Below are 18,005 nucleotides of genomic sequence, written 5' to 3' on the forward strand. Positions count from 1 at the left end.
CAGCCTTTCATTTGCTTTGATGGAACGTTGACAAAGGACAGCGGGATGGACTCTGTAGGCTAGAGGGTATATGGGGTGGGTTTGTAGGATTGTTTTGTGAACTGCTTACGATATGTTGCAAAGACATTTTAGAATAACAAAAAAATCCTATATTTGAACATTTCATTTTATTTGGTGACATCCTGGAGTAAAACAAAAACAAGTATGGAGTTTTGCGGTGGTTTTTGTGAAAAGTTGGCTTCTTGTCCAGTATGTCGGTTGCCATCTGTAAAATTTTATTTAAGGTGACTGTGTGGGGTTTTTTTGGCCACAATTTCCAGATCAGGTGAAAAATGGCCTGCAAAATGATCTAGTTGTCTGCTCTAGAACTTTGTGTCATTTCCACATCAGAGAGTCCCTTTCAGCAACAAAATAACACAAAAAGATAATGAAACTGACATATAACACAGTCAGAACAATATCTACACATTGGTTCTTTCTGGGTAACTAGAAGTAGCTGCTCCCACATAGACACAAAAGACCTTGTACAGGGGCCACTCAGTAATAGTTCTTCCAGTGCTTACACTAGGATACTCTGATGGGTGACTCACTGGAAAACAAAAACATCTCTGCACTGCAGACACTCTCCAAAAAAAGGTGGTCACCTCCTGGGAATCTTGCAGCTTGGCTGACAATGGCTCTGTATAATTATGTGGTGTTGGAGCTCCAAAACTCCTAGATGAGATGGACAGTCTCAGCATGAGGCACTTAAGGGTAGGCTTTTAGTTGCACCTTGCTTTATTTGGAAACCAAAAAAAAATCCAATATTTCTGAATTTAGTTAACGTAAAAGGTTTTTTGGCAGAGAGCCCAGAACTTAGATACTTTTGTAACAATTTATGGTAAGCAAAGATACAATTGTAACTATTTAAGATAACCAAGTTGCTTGGACTTTTTGTCCCTCTTTCCTTTTTTCAAATGTTGGGAGGTATGCGACTGATAAAGAAAAAGACTCAAACTGAAATGTAGCAAATATCTCACTACTACAACATAATAAGTGTAACCTGAAATGGCTATAAAAGTTTTAATGTCACACCTATGTTACACCTTCTAGTGTTTTCCCAGCCACTGTGCCACAACATATATTATTTATGTACACACACAAATGCAAATCAGTATTTTGTCGAACCAAAATCACTAACATGCAACGTTTCACACAAAATACCAACTATTTTATTAAATTGACACGGTTGGTTTCAAAAAAATAAATAATTACAAACTTTAAACTATAAAAACTATTCTAGAAGAAACATTAAAAAAAACAGGAAAATGGCAGTGAAATGACAAATGTGCCCTACAATGCCTTTGTGTATAAAATATACTGAATGTGCAAACAAGTTCATCTAATACTGCGTTCAACATATAAATATATATATATATAATACACAAAAGCCAAGAATATCTTGTAAATTATATCCTTATAAACGGTGAGTAGTGATGTCATCAGTTATAAACGGTGAGTTCTGATGTCATTTCTGTCACATGACTCATTGAAATTTGTGTATTATAATTAATAAAGTACCCCCAGTTGCAAAATATGAGGCTATTATAAGTTACCTCGGAGTTCCATGACCTGTATAAAAACACTCGGCCTTCGGCCTCGTGTTTTTATATGGTCATGAAACTCCTTGGTAATTTCTAATATCCTTATATTTTACAAGAGGGGGTACTTTATTCACTATATATTTATTTATGCATATATAGTGTAAAGGCACCTTAACGGATGTAAATCTGAAGCTAACCAGGATATAAGATGGTTTTGTTTTTTTTAAAATGAAACAAAAATATACTATATACTTTATTCTATTTCAGTTTCAGCATATTTCCCTTCCATACTCTTCATAACTATGACTTATCACTGTTCAGCTGAGACCAGTGGGCTCATTTACTTATGCCCAGGACAGAAGTGCAAGATCACCAAGAAGCACAACCTTGGCCCCTTTAGGTCTCATTTACAAAGTACTTGCAATAATTGGAATAAACAATTCCAATTACTGTTCTATTACCATTATTAAGAAAAAATCAGATTTTTGACCAAGCACTGTCATGCCTTAAGGATAAAATTCTCTTTGTTCCAATATACTAGGTTTCTGTATGTAACTGACAACATTTGTACTTGATATTGACACAATTATAACACTTAAATTTCATTCACATCATTTCCAGTAGGGAGTATCACAAAAGAATTCTCTTGCTGTGATTCTTAGTCTTGTTCTTCTGTGCTCACACTCTGCCGGCTGCCTTTAAATTCTATGAAAATAAAAGTATTTCGTTACAAAACTGCAGTCATAGTGTCCAGTGTTTTTTCCACATATAAATAATCAAATAATGGGAAGTGAATATCAAAATAAAAAGTATTCGTTTAAAAACATGTGCTTGAGTTGGAAAATTTTTTTTTATTTGTCTGTTTTTTCTGCTACTATAATCCTAAGGGGCCGATTCACTAACTTCGAGTGAAGGATTCGAAGTAAAAAAAACTTTGAATTTCGAAGTATTTTTTGGGCTACTTCGACCATCGAATGGGCTACTTCGACCTTCGACTTTGAATCGAAGGATTCGAACTAAAATTCGTTCGACCATTCGATAGTCGAAGTACTGTCTCTTTAAAAAAAACTTCGACCCCCTAGTTCGGCAGCTAAAAGCTACTGAAGTCAATGTTAGCATATGGGGAAGGTCCCCATAGGCTTGCCTAAGTTTTTTTGATCGAAGGATATTCCTTCGATCGTTGGATTTAAATCCTTCGAATCGTTCAATTCGAAGGATTTAATTCTTCGATCGAAGGAATAATCCTTCCATCGTACAATCGCACTATTTGCGCTAAATCCTTCGACTTCGATATTCGAAGTCGAAGGATTTTAATTCCCAGTCGAATATCGAGGGTTAATTAACCCTCGATATTCGACCCTTAGTGAATTGGCCCCTAAGTTATTATATGAATTTATTGCTTGCATATCATGCTATAAATGGACCTTGCTATTGTCATTCTAGCAGGTTTTAACCAATGAAAGTGTAGGTGTACCATTAGGGGGGTACAGCTGGGATTCCTTTCAGAGCCTTGGGCCCTGTGGGGGGCAGCGGAAGATATGATGGTGGAGTTTTGCTGGTCCCTCAAGGAATAAAGCTTGCTGGAAGATGGGTGAAAAATCCTTCGATCAATGGATTAAAATCCTTCAAATCGTTCGATTCAAAGGATTTAATAGTTCGATCAAACAATTTTTCATTTGATCAAAGTATTTGCGGTAAATCCTTCGATAAAGGATTTTACTTCGATGGTCGAATATCGAGGGTTAATTAACCCTCGATATTTGACCCTAAGTAAATGTGCCCCTTTGTGTTGATAAGTCTTAAATGAAATAAATTGGAAGGGGAACATAAACAAAAAAGTTTAATTGTATTACAGGTATGGGACCTCTTATCCAGACAGCTTTTGTCGTGGGGTTTCCTATATAAAGGATTTTTCTGTAATTTGGATCTCTATACCATAAGTCTGCTAAAAAGCCTTTAAACAAATTAAACCTAACAGATTGGTTCTGCTTCCAATAAGGATTACTTATATCTTAGTTGGGATCAAGTACAAGCGACTGTTATTTCTATTACAGAGAAGAAAATCATTTTTAAGAATCGGATTTATCTGATTAAAATGGAGTCTATGGGAGATGACCTTCCTGTAATGCAGAATAACGGATCCCATACCTGTATATCTATTTATAAGAAAGCACATCTGAAGAAGCATAAAGCATTTTAATTAGCATAAGTTGGGGGCAGATTTGATTTGAATTCGATCGAATCCGATATTATTTCGATTCGTACGATTCAATTTCGCCCGAATACGGACCTATTCGATAGAAAGCTGACCTATTCAGCCAAAAAGGAACTTCGTCTTAATTTCAGTTGGTCTTTTTGAATTCAAATTTTTAAGTTTTTCAAATTTGACCCTTGATAAATATGTGAGGGACAGGAGGGAAGGCAGCAAAGCACTAACCTTACCACCAGCCCTAAGGCACAACATGGCTCCTGGCATTGCACTTTTCTTCTCATTCTGATTTGGTGTAAGATGCAGAGCAGAACTTTCCCCAGTGCACAATTGATCTCTAGATGATCACTAAGGTGCACTCTCTAAAAGTGATAACTCATATGTTAGAATTTTTACTTGGGTACTTCAGCTTTACTTTCTGATAGAACATGGAAATGAAAAGCCTTTGCACTGTGGAGTCTGTGAGTATACCATGCAGTCTGCTTCATATCTTATTTAAAGGTTGAACTGATTTACTTAGGAGATAATGTGTTATACAAATAAGGTAGATCTTGATGAAATTATTATAATCAAGACCAGAATTTAATATCCTTATCATTTACAGTAGGGGGCACATTATCCCATATAATACATGAGTGATACTCGGAGTTCCCTGTATAACTCAGCCTGCAGCCTTGTGCCTTTATATGGTCACAGAACAACCCCTCAGTGACTTCTAATATCCTTATCATTTACAGTAGGGGGTACATTATCCCTTATAATACATGAGTGATACTCAGAGTTCCCTGTATAACTCAGCCTGCAGCCTTGTGCCTTTATATGGTCACAGAACAACCCCTCAGTGACTTCTAATATCCTTATCATTTACAGTAGGGGGTACATTATCCCTTATAATACATGAGTGATACTCGGAGTTCCCTGTAGAACTCAGCCTGCAGCCTTGTGCCTTTATATGGTCACAGAACAACCCCTCAGTGACTTCTAATATCCTTATAATTTACAGTAGGGGGTACATTATCCCTTATAATACATGAGTGATACTCAGAGTTCCCTGTATAACTCAGCCTGCAGCCTTGTGCCTTTATATGGTCACAGAACAACCCCTCAGTGACTTCTAATATCCTTATCATTTACAGTAGGGGGTACATTATCCCTTATAATACATGAGTGATACAGGTTTAGGATCCCTTATCCAGAAACCCGATTTCCAGAAAGCTCCGAATGACGGAATGGCTGTCTCCCATAGACTCCATTTTATCCAAATAACCCACATTTTTAAAAATGATTTCCTTTTTCTGTGTAATAATAAAGCAGTAGCTTGTACTTGATCCCTACTTAATCCCTTAATCCATATTGGAAGCAAAACCAGCCTTTTGGGGTTATTTAATGTTTACATGAATTTCTAGTAGACTTAAGGCATGAAGACCCAAATTACGAAAAGATCTGTTATCCGGAAAACCCCAGGTCCCGAGCATTCTGGATAACAGGTCCATTACCTGTACTTGTATTACTTGTATTATTTTTACTAGCTTTATAACTTAATGTAAAGGGGAGAAACCTTATAAATATTTTAAAGACAAAATAAAATAATACCTTTCCTTTTTCTTTGTATAAAAAATCCCAGGCCAAAAGCAAGGAAGAGAGCGACAGCGGCAACAGCAATTACAATATAAGTAATACTTGAGTCCTTGGTCTTTCTTTCTACAAAATGAATAGAGAAAAGCAGATCATTAGTGAAACTTGGCAGCACTGGCATATCCAAAAAACACAAGTTGCATGTGATTAAAACCCTATGTATAACTATAATTCTATACATATTTTACATCAGCCTTCCTTCCCCATCCTTCTCATAAGGTTATGCCCTGGCTACAATCCCCTTGTTGCCCCCTGCGCTATATTGTATGTATGAAAAAAAAGAGGGTTGTGGGAGCACAGCAAGGCTAAGTAAAATGATATTTAAATACAATGGAAGTGCTACTGATCTGGCCAAATAAACTATAAACATAGAGATAAAGAAGGGGGATTGATCAATGCACATTCCCTGGTCCCCTGTCTCATAAGTAATTCAGTATCTATGTTAGTGCATGTAAATATACAGAAACGGGTTTTTAGTTACAAAGTTATCATCATAAAATTCGTAAGCCGCCATACCACGTCAAGGTAAACCCCATATGGCTGGTCCCTAACCATTTACCTCTGGTCATAGGGACAAATTCACTAGCGACCACTTTGCCCAGTTCGCAACACTTCGCCACGCTAATTCCCTAAAATGCAAAGTTGCGTCCAGGGCGCCGAACGTTGCCGATGTTGCGCAAGCATTAATTCGGCAAGCAGAGTGAAGTTTCGCTATCCTTGGCTAATTTGCATACAGCGGGAAGTTAAAGTTGAATGGACGTATATGTTTCAGCAAATACATTACACTACACAAGCTCAGGGAACCTTAATAAAATAAAATAGAGTTGTTATATTGCCCTACACATGAGCCCAGTGTACAGTTTATGTGCCATATGTTAGGGAATGTAGGGGGGAACCTGGCTACCGGTCTTTTGTAGGCTATCATCCTGAATAAAAGTACGACACCAGCATTTTTTGGGACTTAGAAAATTTTTCAACAAAAAATTGAGGAAGTCCTATCTACTCCATTGCACTTCGCCTGGTCTGAGCTGGTGAAGGCAAGTCTGTCGAATGAGGTACCGTTCAGTAAAAACCGCATCTTAGTGAATTTGCGGAGTTACGTCCGTTCGCCAGAATGAAAATTTGCCTGGCGTTAGAGTGCAAAGCGTATATCTCCTTCGCTAGCAAAGTGATGCCTGCGCCCATTAGTGAATCGGCGAAGTAATGAAATGACGACACGCTGCCAGTGTTAGTCACTTCGCCCTTTAGTAAATGTGCCCCATAGTATTCAAATGCTGGCACCTCCCTGCATGGTAGCATTTCTTGGAATAAGTGTCTCCTGACATGGGCATTGGTTTCAATCCTCCCCCGCCATTAGCTTTTAAAAGAAAGATTGCCTAGACCACAGCATTGGTTCTACAGGCTTAATCCTCCCCCACTTGTGGCTTTTCAGAGAGAGAGACTGCCTAAACCAACACCTATTTTTAAAGACGTGGGACCACCATTTAAAGAGACGGGTGTGGGGCTGCTACAACCACATGGAAGCTTGACCTGCAGCAGCATAACTGCTAGACTTCCGGCAGAATGACTGCTTCAATACAAAATGCAATAAAAGGAGGGTTGTGAGAGCACAACAAGGCTAAGTAAAACTATATTTAAATACAATACAATACTGATCTGGCCAAATTAACTGTTTCTGTATATTTACATGCACTAGCATAGATACTGGATTACTTATGAGACAGGGGACCAGGGAATGTTCAATTCCCTTTCTTTTCCTCTATATTGTATGTATCCCTGCAGGTTGGTTTCCTCCCATACTCTGTGCATATAGTCTATAGAGCAGGGGGTCCCAACCTTTTGAACCCGTAAGTAGGGTTGCCACCTTTTCTGGAAAAAAAACACCGGCCTTCCTATATATTTATCTTATTTCCCTATTATACAACCAAAACTTGCCTCCAAGCCTAGAATTCAAAAATAAGCTCCTGCTTTGAGGCCACTGGGAGCAACATCCAAGGGGTTGGAGAGCAACATGTTGCTCACGAGCTACTGGTTGGGGATCACTGCTATAGAGCATTCAAGAGTTATAAAGACACCCACCAAAAGGAATCATGTGGATCGTCTCCAAACTGCTGTGATCCACATGGCAGGAGTAAGTGGCGCCCTCCTCTGGTGTTACCTCCACACTGACTCTGATCTGATAGGTGCCATCAGGGTCTGGCAGGATCTCTGCTGATTCCTCGGAGTAAATCTCATCTCTCTCATTCTTTATCCACTTCACTTCCACATCTCGGGGGTAGAACCCATACACCCTGCAGTGCAGTTTGATGCCACTCTCTGACTCTGAACTGGAAATTTTTACATGGGGCACTGATAGGAAATACAAAAGTTTGCAACTAAGTATTTTTTATTCTTTTGGATTTGCTAGCCAAGCTTTGGTAGATTAAACATGAATATTTAGAAATGTAGAATGCTATTCCCAACTCATGACCATGAGGGTCATAGTATTGTTGTTCTTCCAGCATACAATAACAACAGAAGTATCAAAATGAACTAACGAGTATCTAGATAATTCTAAAGCACAGCCTGGAAAACATCAATTATCTGAGCCTACGAGAGAGAGAGAGTGAGAGAGAGAGAGAGAGAGAGAGAGAGAGAGAGAGAGAGTGTGTGTGTGATATTGTTGGGTAATTGACAGAACTGAATACAAATATTTATGTATTTATGTGACCTTAATCACACTGGATAACTGAAAGTATAAGTAAACCTTTAAAACAAGTGAATGTAAAATTTTACATTATACATTCAGTATTTCCTTTTTTATCACTCCAAGATATTAAGGGATACATGTGCTGTTAATATGAATGAATTTTGTTACAACAGTGCCACCTGCTGGTCAGTTTCCCACCAGTCTGACCAACAAGTAGTCAAGGAAGTTGTCAGGAGAAAGAAAGAGGCTGCTCTGATGTTCTTCTGCCTAGGGAAAAAAAATAGAAACCTTTCTCAAATCTTTCCTAAGCAGAAGAACATCAGAGCAGCCTCTTTCTTTCTCCTGACAACTTCCTTGACTACTTGGTGGTCAGACTGGTGGCAAACTGACCAGCAGGTGGTGCTGTTGTAATAAAATTCAGTTATATTAACAGTGCATATATACTTTAATATCTTGTAACAAAAAATAAATAATGAATGTAAATTGCAAAAGTGTTTAGAATAGCACTCTCTTCAATTTTACATTCACTTATTTTAAAGATGTACTTATCCTTGAAATAAAATATTTTTGCTTATGGATGATCCTGTACTGTTCCAAGGGTTAAATATATACATATGAGGGTGTGTATTCAGTTTTAGATTTCATAAAATGAAAATCAGATGTAACTTGTCTTGGACTCCTGCTGTGTATGTCCTGCTAAAGTTTAACTTTCAGATACAGGTTCCTACCCCTTTAAAGTGTGTTGGCATAGTAGAAATATTATTTATAATCTCACCTTTTTTAGTCAAGAATGATTTTATAAATGATATATACACTTTCATGTGCTGAGTGCACTCATTTTCCATGAATAGTTTATTGCTCTTTGCATCTGCGTAATGTTTAGTCCATAATTGCATCAGTAGCACAGCCTCTTGAGTTGCAGGTGCATACGCCACTTTTTCTTTATCGAATACTATGAGCTCTTTGCCATCTAATGCCACCTCTTCATAAAACCCGACAGTGCCATCTTCATGCAGCTCACAGACTATCTTCCTCTGGTACACATGATTGTTTCTGTTATCTGTAACAAGAAGAGTTAGCGCTACATAGAAATTCTGATATATCTATATATATTTATATATAGTAACCATATCACCCCTTAAGTACCTCTTCTCCAGCGTGAAGAACCCAAACGTGGCCAGTCTTTCCTCATAGCTAAGATTTTCCATACCTTTTACCAGCTTAGTTGCCCTTCTCTGTACCCTCTCTAATACAATAATGTCCTATTTGAGTGATGGGGACCAAAACTGTACGGCATATTCTAGATTGGGCCTTACCAGTGCTCTATACAGTGGAAGAATGACCCCTCCTCCCGTGACTCTATGCCCCTTTTAATACAACTCAAGACCTTATTTGCCCTTGATGCTGCTGACTGGCATTGCTTGCTACAGACAAGTTTATCATCTACAAGGACTCCAAGGTCCTTTTCCATTATAGATTTGCCTAGTGCAGTCCCATTAAGTGTATGAGGATATTTTTACATCCCAGGTGCATGACTTTACATTTATCAACATTGAATCTCATTTGCCACTTAGCTGCCCAGATTGCCAGTTTGTCAAGATCGTGTTGCAAGTGCCAAATCCTGGATGGAATTAATTGGGCTGATAGTTTTGTGTCATCTGCAAACACTGATACATTACTTACAACACCCTCCCCTAAGTCATTTTTAATAAACAGTTAAATAAAAGTGGACCCAATACAGACCCCTGAGGGACCCCACTAAGAACCTTACTCCAAGTAGAGAATGTCCCATTAACTACCACCCTCTGTACCCGATCCTGTAGCCAGTTTCCTATATATGTGCAAATGACTCCATTAAGCCCAACAGACCTTAGTTTAGAAAGCAGTCATTTGTGGGGCACAGTATCAAATGCAAAATCCAAATAGATCACATCTACTGCCCCCCACTGTCCAGAATCTTACTTACCTCATCATAAAAAGCAATCAAATTTGTCTGACATGACCTATCCTTCATAAAGCCATGCTGATTGCTGCTCATAATGCCGTTCATAGGGACAAAATTTTTAATGTGATCCCTTTACAAGCCTTTAAATAATTTAAGTACATGAATGTCAAATTTACAGGCCTATAATTGCCAGGCTGAGATTGTAAACCATATGTAGTAATAAGTCTAATCAACTGGACTTGCTGCGTTTTTCTTCAAGACGTTTCACTAGTCATCCGACTGGCTTTCTCAATTCATAATGACTTGTAAAAAAAAGATCTTTCTGGAATAAATACCCTGGAATGTTGCTCCAATCAGCATAATCTGTTAATCATAATCAGCAAGTATCTCATGAAGTTAAGGTGTTGATGGTATTAGCATGATTCGAGTTAATCGGAGCATCAACAACACGTATGAAGCCCTAAGAAAGGACCCAACCAACAGCTACAAGAAAAAGGTCATAGATCTCTTAAAACAGCTGCATGAAGACAAAGATATTGATCGGGCCATGTATCATTGCCTCTACGCTGGGGAAAACCGTTTGTGTATTTATGGACTCTCTAAGATACACAAGGAAGGGGACCCGCTCAGACCAATTGTCAGCAGCATTAACTCTGTGACTTACAATGTGGCAAAATACCTAGCCAACATCCTTGCCCATTTAGTTATAAATCCCAGGGTTTTACAACAAAATCCAAGGGTTGATACTGGGCACAGAAAAAACCATGGCATCCTATGTTGTTACTTCTCTTTTTATGTGCATTGCCATCGCAGAGGCAGGTCAAACAGTGAGAAAACGGTTCCTATAAAGACAACACCCTTGACAACAGAACAAAGCTTACCCAGAGCATGTATGTTCCTTACTGGGCCTTTGCCTAGGTACCACCTATTTCAAGTACAAGAATACGTTCTGCTGGCAGAAGCATGGATGTTTCGCCCATTGTGGCAAACCTGTTCAAAGAGAAAGTTTAAAGAAAATCCCTGGATAGCTTCAAAGGAATCGCTCCCAATCATTGGTTCTGATATGTGTATGACACCTGTGTTAAAATACATGCAAGAGGTACAGACTGAACACATCAACACAGTGGACCACAACATAAGGTTTACATGAGAAGATGTGCAAGATAACACACTGGCTTATTTGGACTGATTGGTATAAGTCAGAAAGGGTGGAAAGCTGGAAACAGAGGTCTACAGGAAACCAACTCACACAAACCAGTACCTGCTGTTTGACTCCCACCATCCACTAGATCACAAACTGTGGGTCATTAAAACTCTACATCACAGAGCAGACAAGATCCCCACCAGCACAGAGGCTAAATTGAAAAAGATGGAACATCTCAGAGGGGCCCTTAACACACGTGGGTATCCAGATTGGGCCTTTGTGAAAACCGGTAGAAAGAGAAACAATAACACCAAGACTACCGGTGAAGGTGGAAAACAAGACAGGAGAAAGAACTTGGTCCTCCCATATGTACCTGGGGTGTCTGAAAAACTATTTTTAATAAACACTGCATCCCTGTCTGCTTTTAACCCAGCAACACAATGAGGCAACAACTGGTTCACCCAAAAGACAGTGCAGTGAGGACTGTTCAGTTACAGTTACACCAGCAACACAGAAGAGTCAGCTCCCCTGGTCAGGACTCTGTGTACCTACGTGTACATCCAAAAGAAAAAGGACACACGTTTTAAGACCAGATTATAGACCGAGAGAGCGACGGGTTCAAAAATGTTAGAAGGCGGCATATATGTAAAAACAGAAAAACCAAGTTTGAATAGAGGCTGGTTTAACATCTTCAAGAAAAACACAGCAAGTCCAGTTTGACTTATTTCTACAGATATAACATAACCTGGATGAATGAGAACAACAAGTAAACTGTAAATCCTTTTTAAATATAGGAATGACATCAGCTTTCCTCCAATCCATAGGTACCATACCAGCTGAAAGAGAGTCGGAGAAAATCAGAAATAGAGGCCAGTCTAAAACTGAACCAAGCTCTCCTAGATGTATTCCATCTGGCCCTGGTGCCTTGTTCACATTCATTTTTATTGAAGTTTTATAAACCATATCCTGAGTCAGCCACTGATTAGATTGAGCTGAGCCATTAGTGCAGCTAGGAAGTGAGCCTGGGAACTCAGACTCCTCTATTGTATACACTGAAGAAAAGAACCGATTTAGCACATTTGCCTTTTCTGTATCTGTTACCACTATACTGGTACCACTATTTAAAGGGGCAACACGCTCAATGCACATCTTTTTTATATTAATATGCTTTTTGGGTTATTCTTGGCCTCTGCCACAATGCGCTAATCATTTCCTGTCTTTTCCTTCTGGATTGCTGTTTTACAACTTTTATTATAGTGTTTATATTCATTAAATGCAGCTTCTGTCCTAAAAGACTTGTAGCTTTTAAATGCATTTCTCTTTATTCCTATTAAATTCTTTACCACTATATTAAGCCACATAGGGTGGTTCTTACTGCTTCTACATTTACTTCTTAAGGGAATAAATTGAGAACAGTAACAATGTAATATAATTTAAAGTGCCAACTGTTCTGTGATTTTAGCAGAAAACATAATCCCCTGTTATTATTACTTTCCCTAATCTAGCAGCCTTTCCTATTTGCATCAGGAGCTTAGCCTCCTCCTTACATTAGGGGGTCTATAGCACACTCCTGACAACGTCCTTGACTACTTGGTGGTCAGAAACTGACCTGCAGGTGGCATTGTTGTAACAAAATTCATTCATATTAACAGTACATTTATCCTTTAATATGAAAAAAAAATAATTGTAAATTACAGAAGTGCTTAAAATAGCACCCTCGTCAATTTTACAATCACTTATTTTAAAGGTTTACCTATGCTTTAAAGGTAAAGGCACATGGTGAGAATTATAGTGCTTTGTCACCCCATTGATTTACTCTAAGAGACTCGGTGCGCCCCTGCATTGTTAAGAAATATGCAGTTTTTACTAGAAAGGACAAGGTGCAATCGTTTTGAATGGGAGTGTTGTAGATATAGCATTTTGTCCCCCTGCATTTTATATTGATCGCTTCTATCCACTCCTGGATGTAGCTCCACTAAGAGTCACAGCTTCAGCCTGACTGCAGCTGCATGGAGTGAATATTGGCTTAAAAATGCCTGCTTTCGAGTCTTTTGGCCTGATCTCAGCTCCATGTTGCTGCACACAGGTCAATGCTGTGCCTGTCAGTGGAAGTACATGCAAGAGTGGACCAAAATTTAGATGGACAAAAGCTGAATATATGCCCTGTGTGTCTTTAGCCTTAGAATGATAGATCCCTGGGGGTGAATAAAACACTACAAATCTGCCCATGTGCCATGGTCAGACTGGGCCGGTGGGACACTGGGGGAAAAACTCGGTGGGCCCCCCAGACCTGCTCCCTGTGGCCTCCTGAACCTTTGTGCTCCCAGGTATGTGCTGGTATGCGCTGGCAGGTACGCACTAGCACGGGGGGTTTCAGTTGATGCAGGAGGCCCGTGGAGGTCGTGGAGGGGATGTTGGGTGTCCGATGCAGTCGCCCTGATGTATCCCGACACTAGGGTTGCCACCTTTTCTAGAAAAAAATACCGCGCTTCCTATATATTTATCTTTTTTCCTTATTAATAACATTGGGATCAACCATTATTTTTACTGGCCAGGCCTGTAAAATACCGGCCAGTTGGCAACCCTACCCGATACCCCAGTCCAACACTGCCATTTGCTATCACTCTAACAGCCAGCAAGTAATGCAGTGCATGTAAGCATGACAATATATAGCTGGTATGATATAAACACAAATTTAAATTTCTGTTTAGTTATTATTATGGGATGTTATACTCACCATAAGTCTTGTTTAAGCGATCCACAATAAAGTCCATCAGCACTTTTTCCGTGATTTCAGTATCTTGTGCATTTTTGGTCTGAATATCCAAGTGTTTAGATAATACCATCAGAGACTGAAACAAAGGCTCACATCGGCGTGTGTCACTGGTGTACCTTCCGTACTGCACATCATCCACATACGCAGTGATTGAGTATTGCGGCAGACCAGATTGAGAGGTAGATAACATAGTTACATAATATTGTAGCATGTGACTGCCTATAAAAAGCAAAAACAGAGGAAACAATAACTGGATCAGTGATAAGAACAGCTGGGAAATACGTTTTCTTATAGTAAGTCCTGATTGGGGTCCCAGGATAGTAGAACATTTCCAGCACAACCCAATAGGCCCAGCCAACAATAATTGCCAGCAACTCTTTCTTATTCATATCATACACATATATAACAGCTATAACATTTTGCACCTATATTTACAATTTTTGGGTTTGCCCTGAGTGTCAGGTTTTCTGGTGGACACTATAAAGGCCAAACCAACACTAGAGCACAGAGTGGAAGGACACCAAGATAGTTGCACAAACTAAATTTGTATTATCTGTGTAAAATGGAGTCTATGGGAGACAGCGTTTCCGTAATTCAGAGCTTTCTGGATAAGGGGTTTCTGGATAATGGATCCCATATCCATACCGTATATAGATCTGATTATTTACCTTCTGCCCACCAACTGTATCAAATCAATCTTGCAATATTGTAGTTTGGATTACCAAATGAGCAAAGAGTTGTATAGGTCAATCTCATTGTCTACTCCCCCAGTAAAAAATCAGATAATAATAGGGGTATAATTGGACACATTGGCACAGGACCACAACTACAGGCCAAGAGGATATATAGCATATCTGGGCTAGGCTGGTTGTCAATTTGCCCTTATATATGGGCCAATAAGCTACCGACTCTGTTGTGAGGGGGACGGGGCAGGTCAGAGTGAATTGTGGCATTAGGGTTAGTACCACTGAATATGATATAAGTGAAATAGTACATGTATTAAAAACAGAGGCAGTTTGGTTTAAAGGGGAACTAATGTCTAAAATAGAATAAGGCTAGAAATACTGTATTTTGTATACTAAAGATAAACAAGAACTTACTGCACCACAAGTCTAATCAAACAAATGATTTATGCTTTCAAAGTTGGCCACAGGGGGTCACCATCTTGTAACTTTATTATACATCTCTGAAACACAAAGACTGTGCACATGCTCAGTGTGGTCTGGGCTGCTTAGGGATTGTCATAAATGATCAAAACAGCACAAGTGAAATATCTGCCAGAAGCCGATACAGCAAGACTGATTAATAATCAGAATATACAGACTGCACTGGGTCCTGTGTTGTCATGTAATCTAATGTGGATTTTATAGTTTTGTATTGTTTAATATAAACTTTCTCCAACTCTACAGAACCAGCGCTGCAGCAAAATAATCCTCCAAATAGAATCCCAGTTTATCTGTTTAAATCTGGCTCCATGATCTTTGTCCTGCAGCTGGAGTTGGAAACAGTAAAGGGGATGTAAAGGCAAAAATAAAATACTAATCTCTCTGACTGCTGTACAGGGAAACAAACAAAGCTGCTTGAGTTCTGCATGGCTGGGAAGTAAGGCGGGGGCTCCCCCTGCTGTACATAAGTATGATTGTTTCCCTGCAGAGCAGCTAAGGAGCGCAGCTGTAAGAGCAAGTAAAATTTCACTGCATACAGTCAGGCTTCTTATAAAAATGGTACACATTTTTTACACATGTATATTGGAGATAGATTTCGTTTTCATTAAAGTAAAAATGGAATTTTATTTTTTTGCCTTTACTTTGCCTTTAAGTATCACTAAATCGTAAATTCCATTACTATGTAACAATTACAGTTCCGTTAATTACATTCGCTTTATGTATCTGACTGTCAGATACCCCAAACACTAGCAAGTGGCAATACAAAGGGAAATCGGACTCACCAGAATACACGGCAGGGAAACACAGAAGGAACACTAGAGAGATATAACAAGCCATTCTGTCTCTGTTCTTCCCGCGTAGCATTAAGCTCTGAAAAATGACCTGTTGTGTTGCAAGAGCTTCAGTACAGACTGAAAAAGGAAACGATTTTGTCCAATGATTAAATACAACACTACATACATCACTGTTACTAGGTAGAGAAGGCAACTGACAGGATAGCTATGAACTTCGTTGAATAGGTTGTGCTGAGGATTGTTGAAATCTGAAACGGAGACAGAAATTGATATGAAAATATCTACTTAAACTAAAGGCGAAAATCATAGAGGATTAACATTTCTTTGTGGGTCTATAAATGTACACTCAGTTCTTGTTTTGGCTTTGGACTTCCCTTAAAAGGGAAAATAAAAATTTAATACAAGTTTCCCTTCATTGAAATAAATAAATACACTCAATTAAAAGTTCTCTGCTGTTTCTGAAATAATCAAGTTACTCTTCACTCTCCCCATTTTAGAAACCGGTCTCTTTTTATGGTCTCTTCATGCAGATGTCTGGGTTAGATTTTAATTGATAGGTAGGTCTAATAAGTCTTTTAGGGGGACTTCCCAGCAGATGTTTTAGACCAACCAAACCAACTCCAGCCCAAACACAATAACTGGCACAAACCCTGCATGCAGAGTTAGCTCTAATACATCTTAGAGGCAAAGGATGCACTTTCTAGTTTCAAAATTAGAAAATGTTGGTGGGTGAGGTTTATTTAAAAAGTGGGTGTGGCGTACAATTGTGGGAGGGACCTAATTCTTCATGTCATACTTGTTTTTTACAGTCATTTCTTGTTCTACATTCAACACTTTTTAACAGTGGATATATACAGGGTTTTTTGCATTAAATTCAGTTCTGCCGCTCAAGGCTGGTGTAAATTGCATTAGCTTCTATGTAACTATGTGGTGCCATGACTTCTGAACACCATTGTGGAATAGATTATTTATCATTTATTATACAGGCAACATGAGTCATTTTTTTTAAAAGCGCTGTAAAAATGGAACACATTAATCCACACTCCGTCTGCTAAGTATATTGTATGTAATTCCTAATGCTTACTGGAAGGCACAAACTTTCTGTACCAGCCCAAGGCAACCACAGCCCTTTAGCAGCAGTGTCGGACTGGGGCCCACCAGAGAATCTGATCTGAAGGGCCCCTCTATTTACTCACAGAGTCTATAAGGGAAAATAAAGGAAATACATAGCAAACTGTGATACAGGCAAGAGAACACGGAGCTTCAAACTGAAACACTATGCACAAAAAAAGCCATGTCATCATGCTTAAAAACATGCCAAAAAACAAGGAATCGTAGCATGCATTTTGCTTCATACCAACAAATGACAAGCCATAACAAATATTACCTTTCTTTCCCTGATAACGTCAAGGTATAATCTGCCTGCCTGTCATTAAATAACTTTTTTTACACCAACGAGTCTTACTTACACCGAGAAACTCACTATATCCTTTGTATTATGTCTGTCCAAGAAATCATCCAAGTCCCTCTTATAGTCATTAACTGAATCAGCATCACATCATCAACAGACCTCACTGTCCATAGCACTGCTGCAGGTGAAAATTCTGATGGGTCAGTTTAGTATTTAGTGAGGAAAATACTAACTTGCCGATCAGAATAAGTGACTAAATAACAAGAACCTTGCATCTGCATGGTATGCCTGGTTATGTTAATGTTTGTTTGCATAGATTTACTATAGATTTATCAAGTTGCCACCTTTCTTTAACATTCAATACTATGGTGCAGAAACTGATGTAAATGTGATAGAGACCTTAGATTCTATGCTGATTGGGCCGGTACTGGTGGGAATGGGATAAGGACCTTAGATTGTAAGCTCACTGGAGCAGGAACTGATGGGAATGTGATAGGGACCTTAGATTGTAAGCTCACTGGGGCAGGAACTGATGGGAATGTGATAGGGACCTTAGATTGTAAGCTTACTGGGGCAGGGACTGATGGGAATAATGTATAGGCTCCGTCAAGCGCTGTAGGATAGGTTGGCGCTACATAAATCAACGGTTAAAA

General features: G+C 39.0%; 1 protein-coding gene across 1 annotated transcript; it reads right to left on the minus strand.

The window, feature by feature from the left end:
- Window positions 1-1,812: 1,812 nt before the first annotated feature.
- LOC121397207 (major histocompatibility complex class I-related gene protein-like) lies at window positions 1,813-16,038 on the minus strand. The gene is made up of 6 exons (XM_041573580.1): window positions 15,930-16,038; window positions 13,943-14,200; window positions 8,892-9,176; window positions 7,507-7,776; window positions 5,386-5,493; window positions 1,813-2,288 (listed from the first exon to the last, which is right to left on the minus strand). The coding sequence occupies exons 1-6, from the start codon at window positions 16,009-16,011 to the stop codon at window positions 2,242-2,244; spliced, it is 1,050 nt and encodes a 349-aa protein (XP_041429514.1). The 5' UTR covers window positions 16,012-16,038; the 3' UTR covers window positions 1,813-2,241.
- Window positions 16,039-18,005: the final 1,967 nt, after the last annotated feature.

This window comes from Xenopus laevis, chromosome 8L (genome assembly GCF_017654675.1).
Source record: "Xenopus laevis strain J_2021 chromosome 8L, Xenopus_laevis_v10.1, whole genome shotgun sequence".
NCBI lineage: Eukaryota > Metazoa > Chordata > Amphibia > Anura > Pipidae > Xenopus > Xenopus laevis.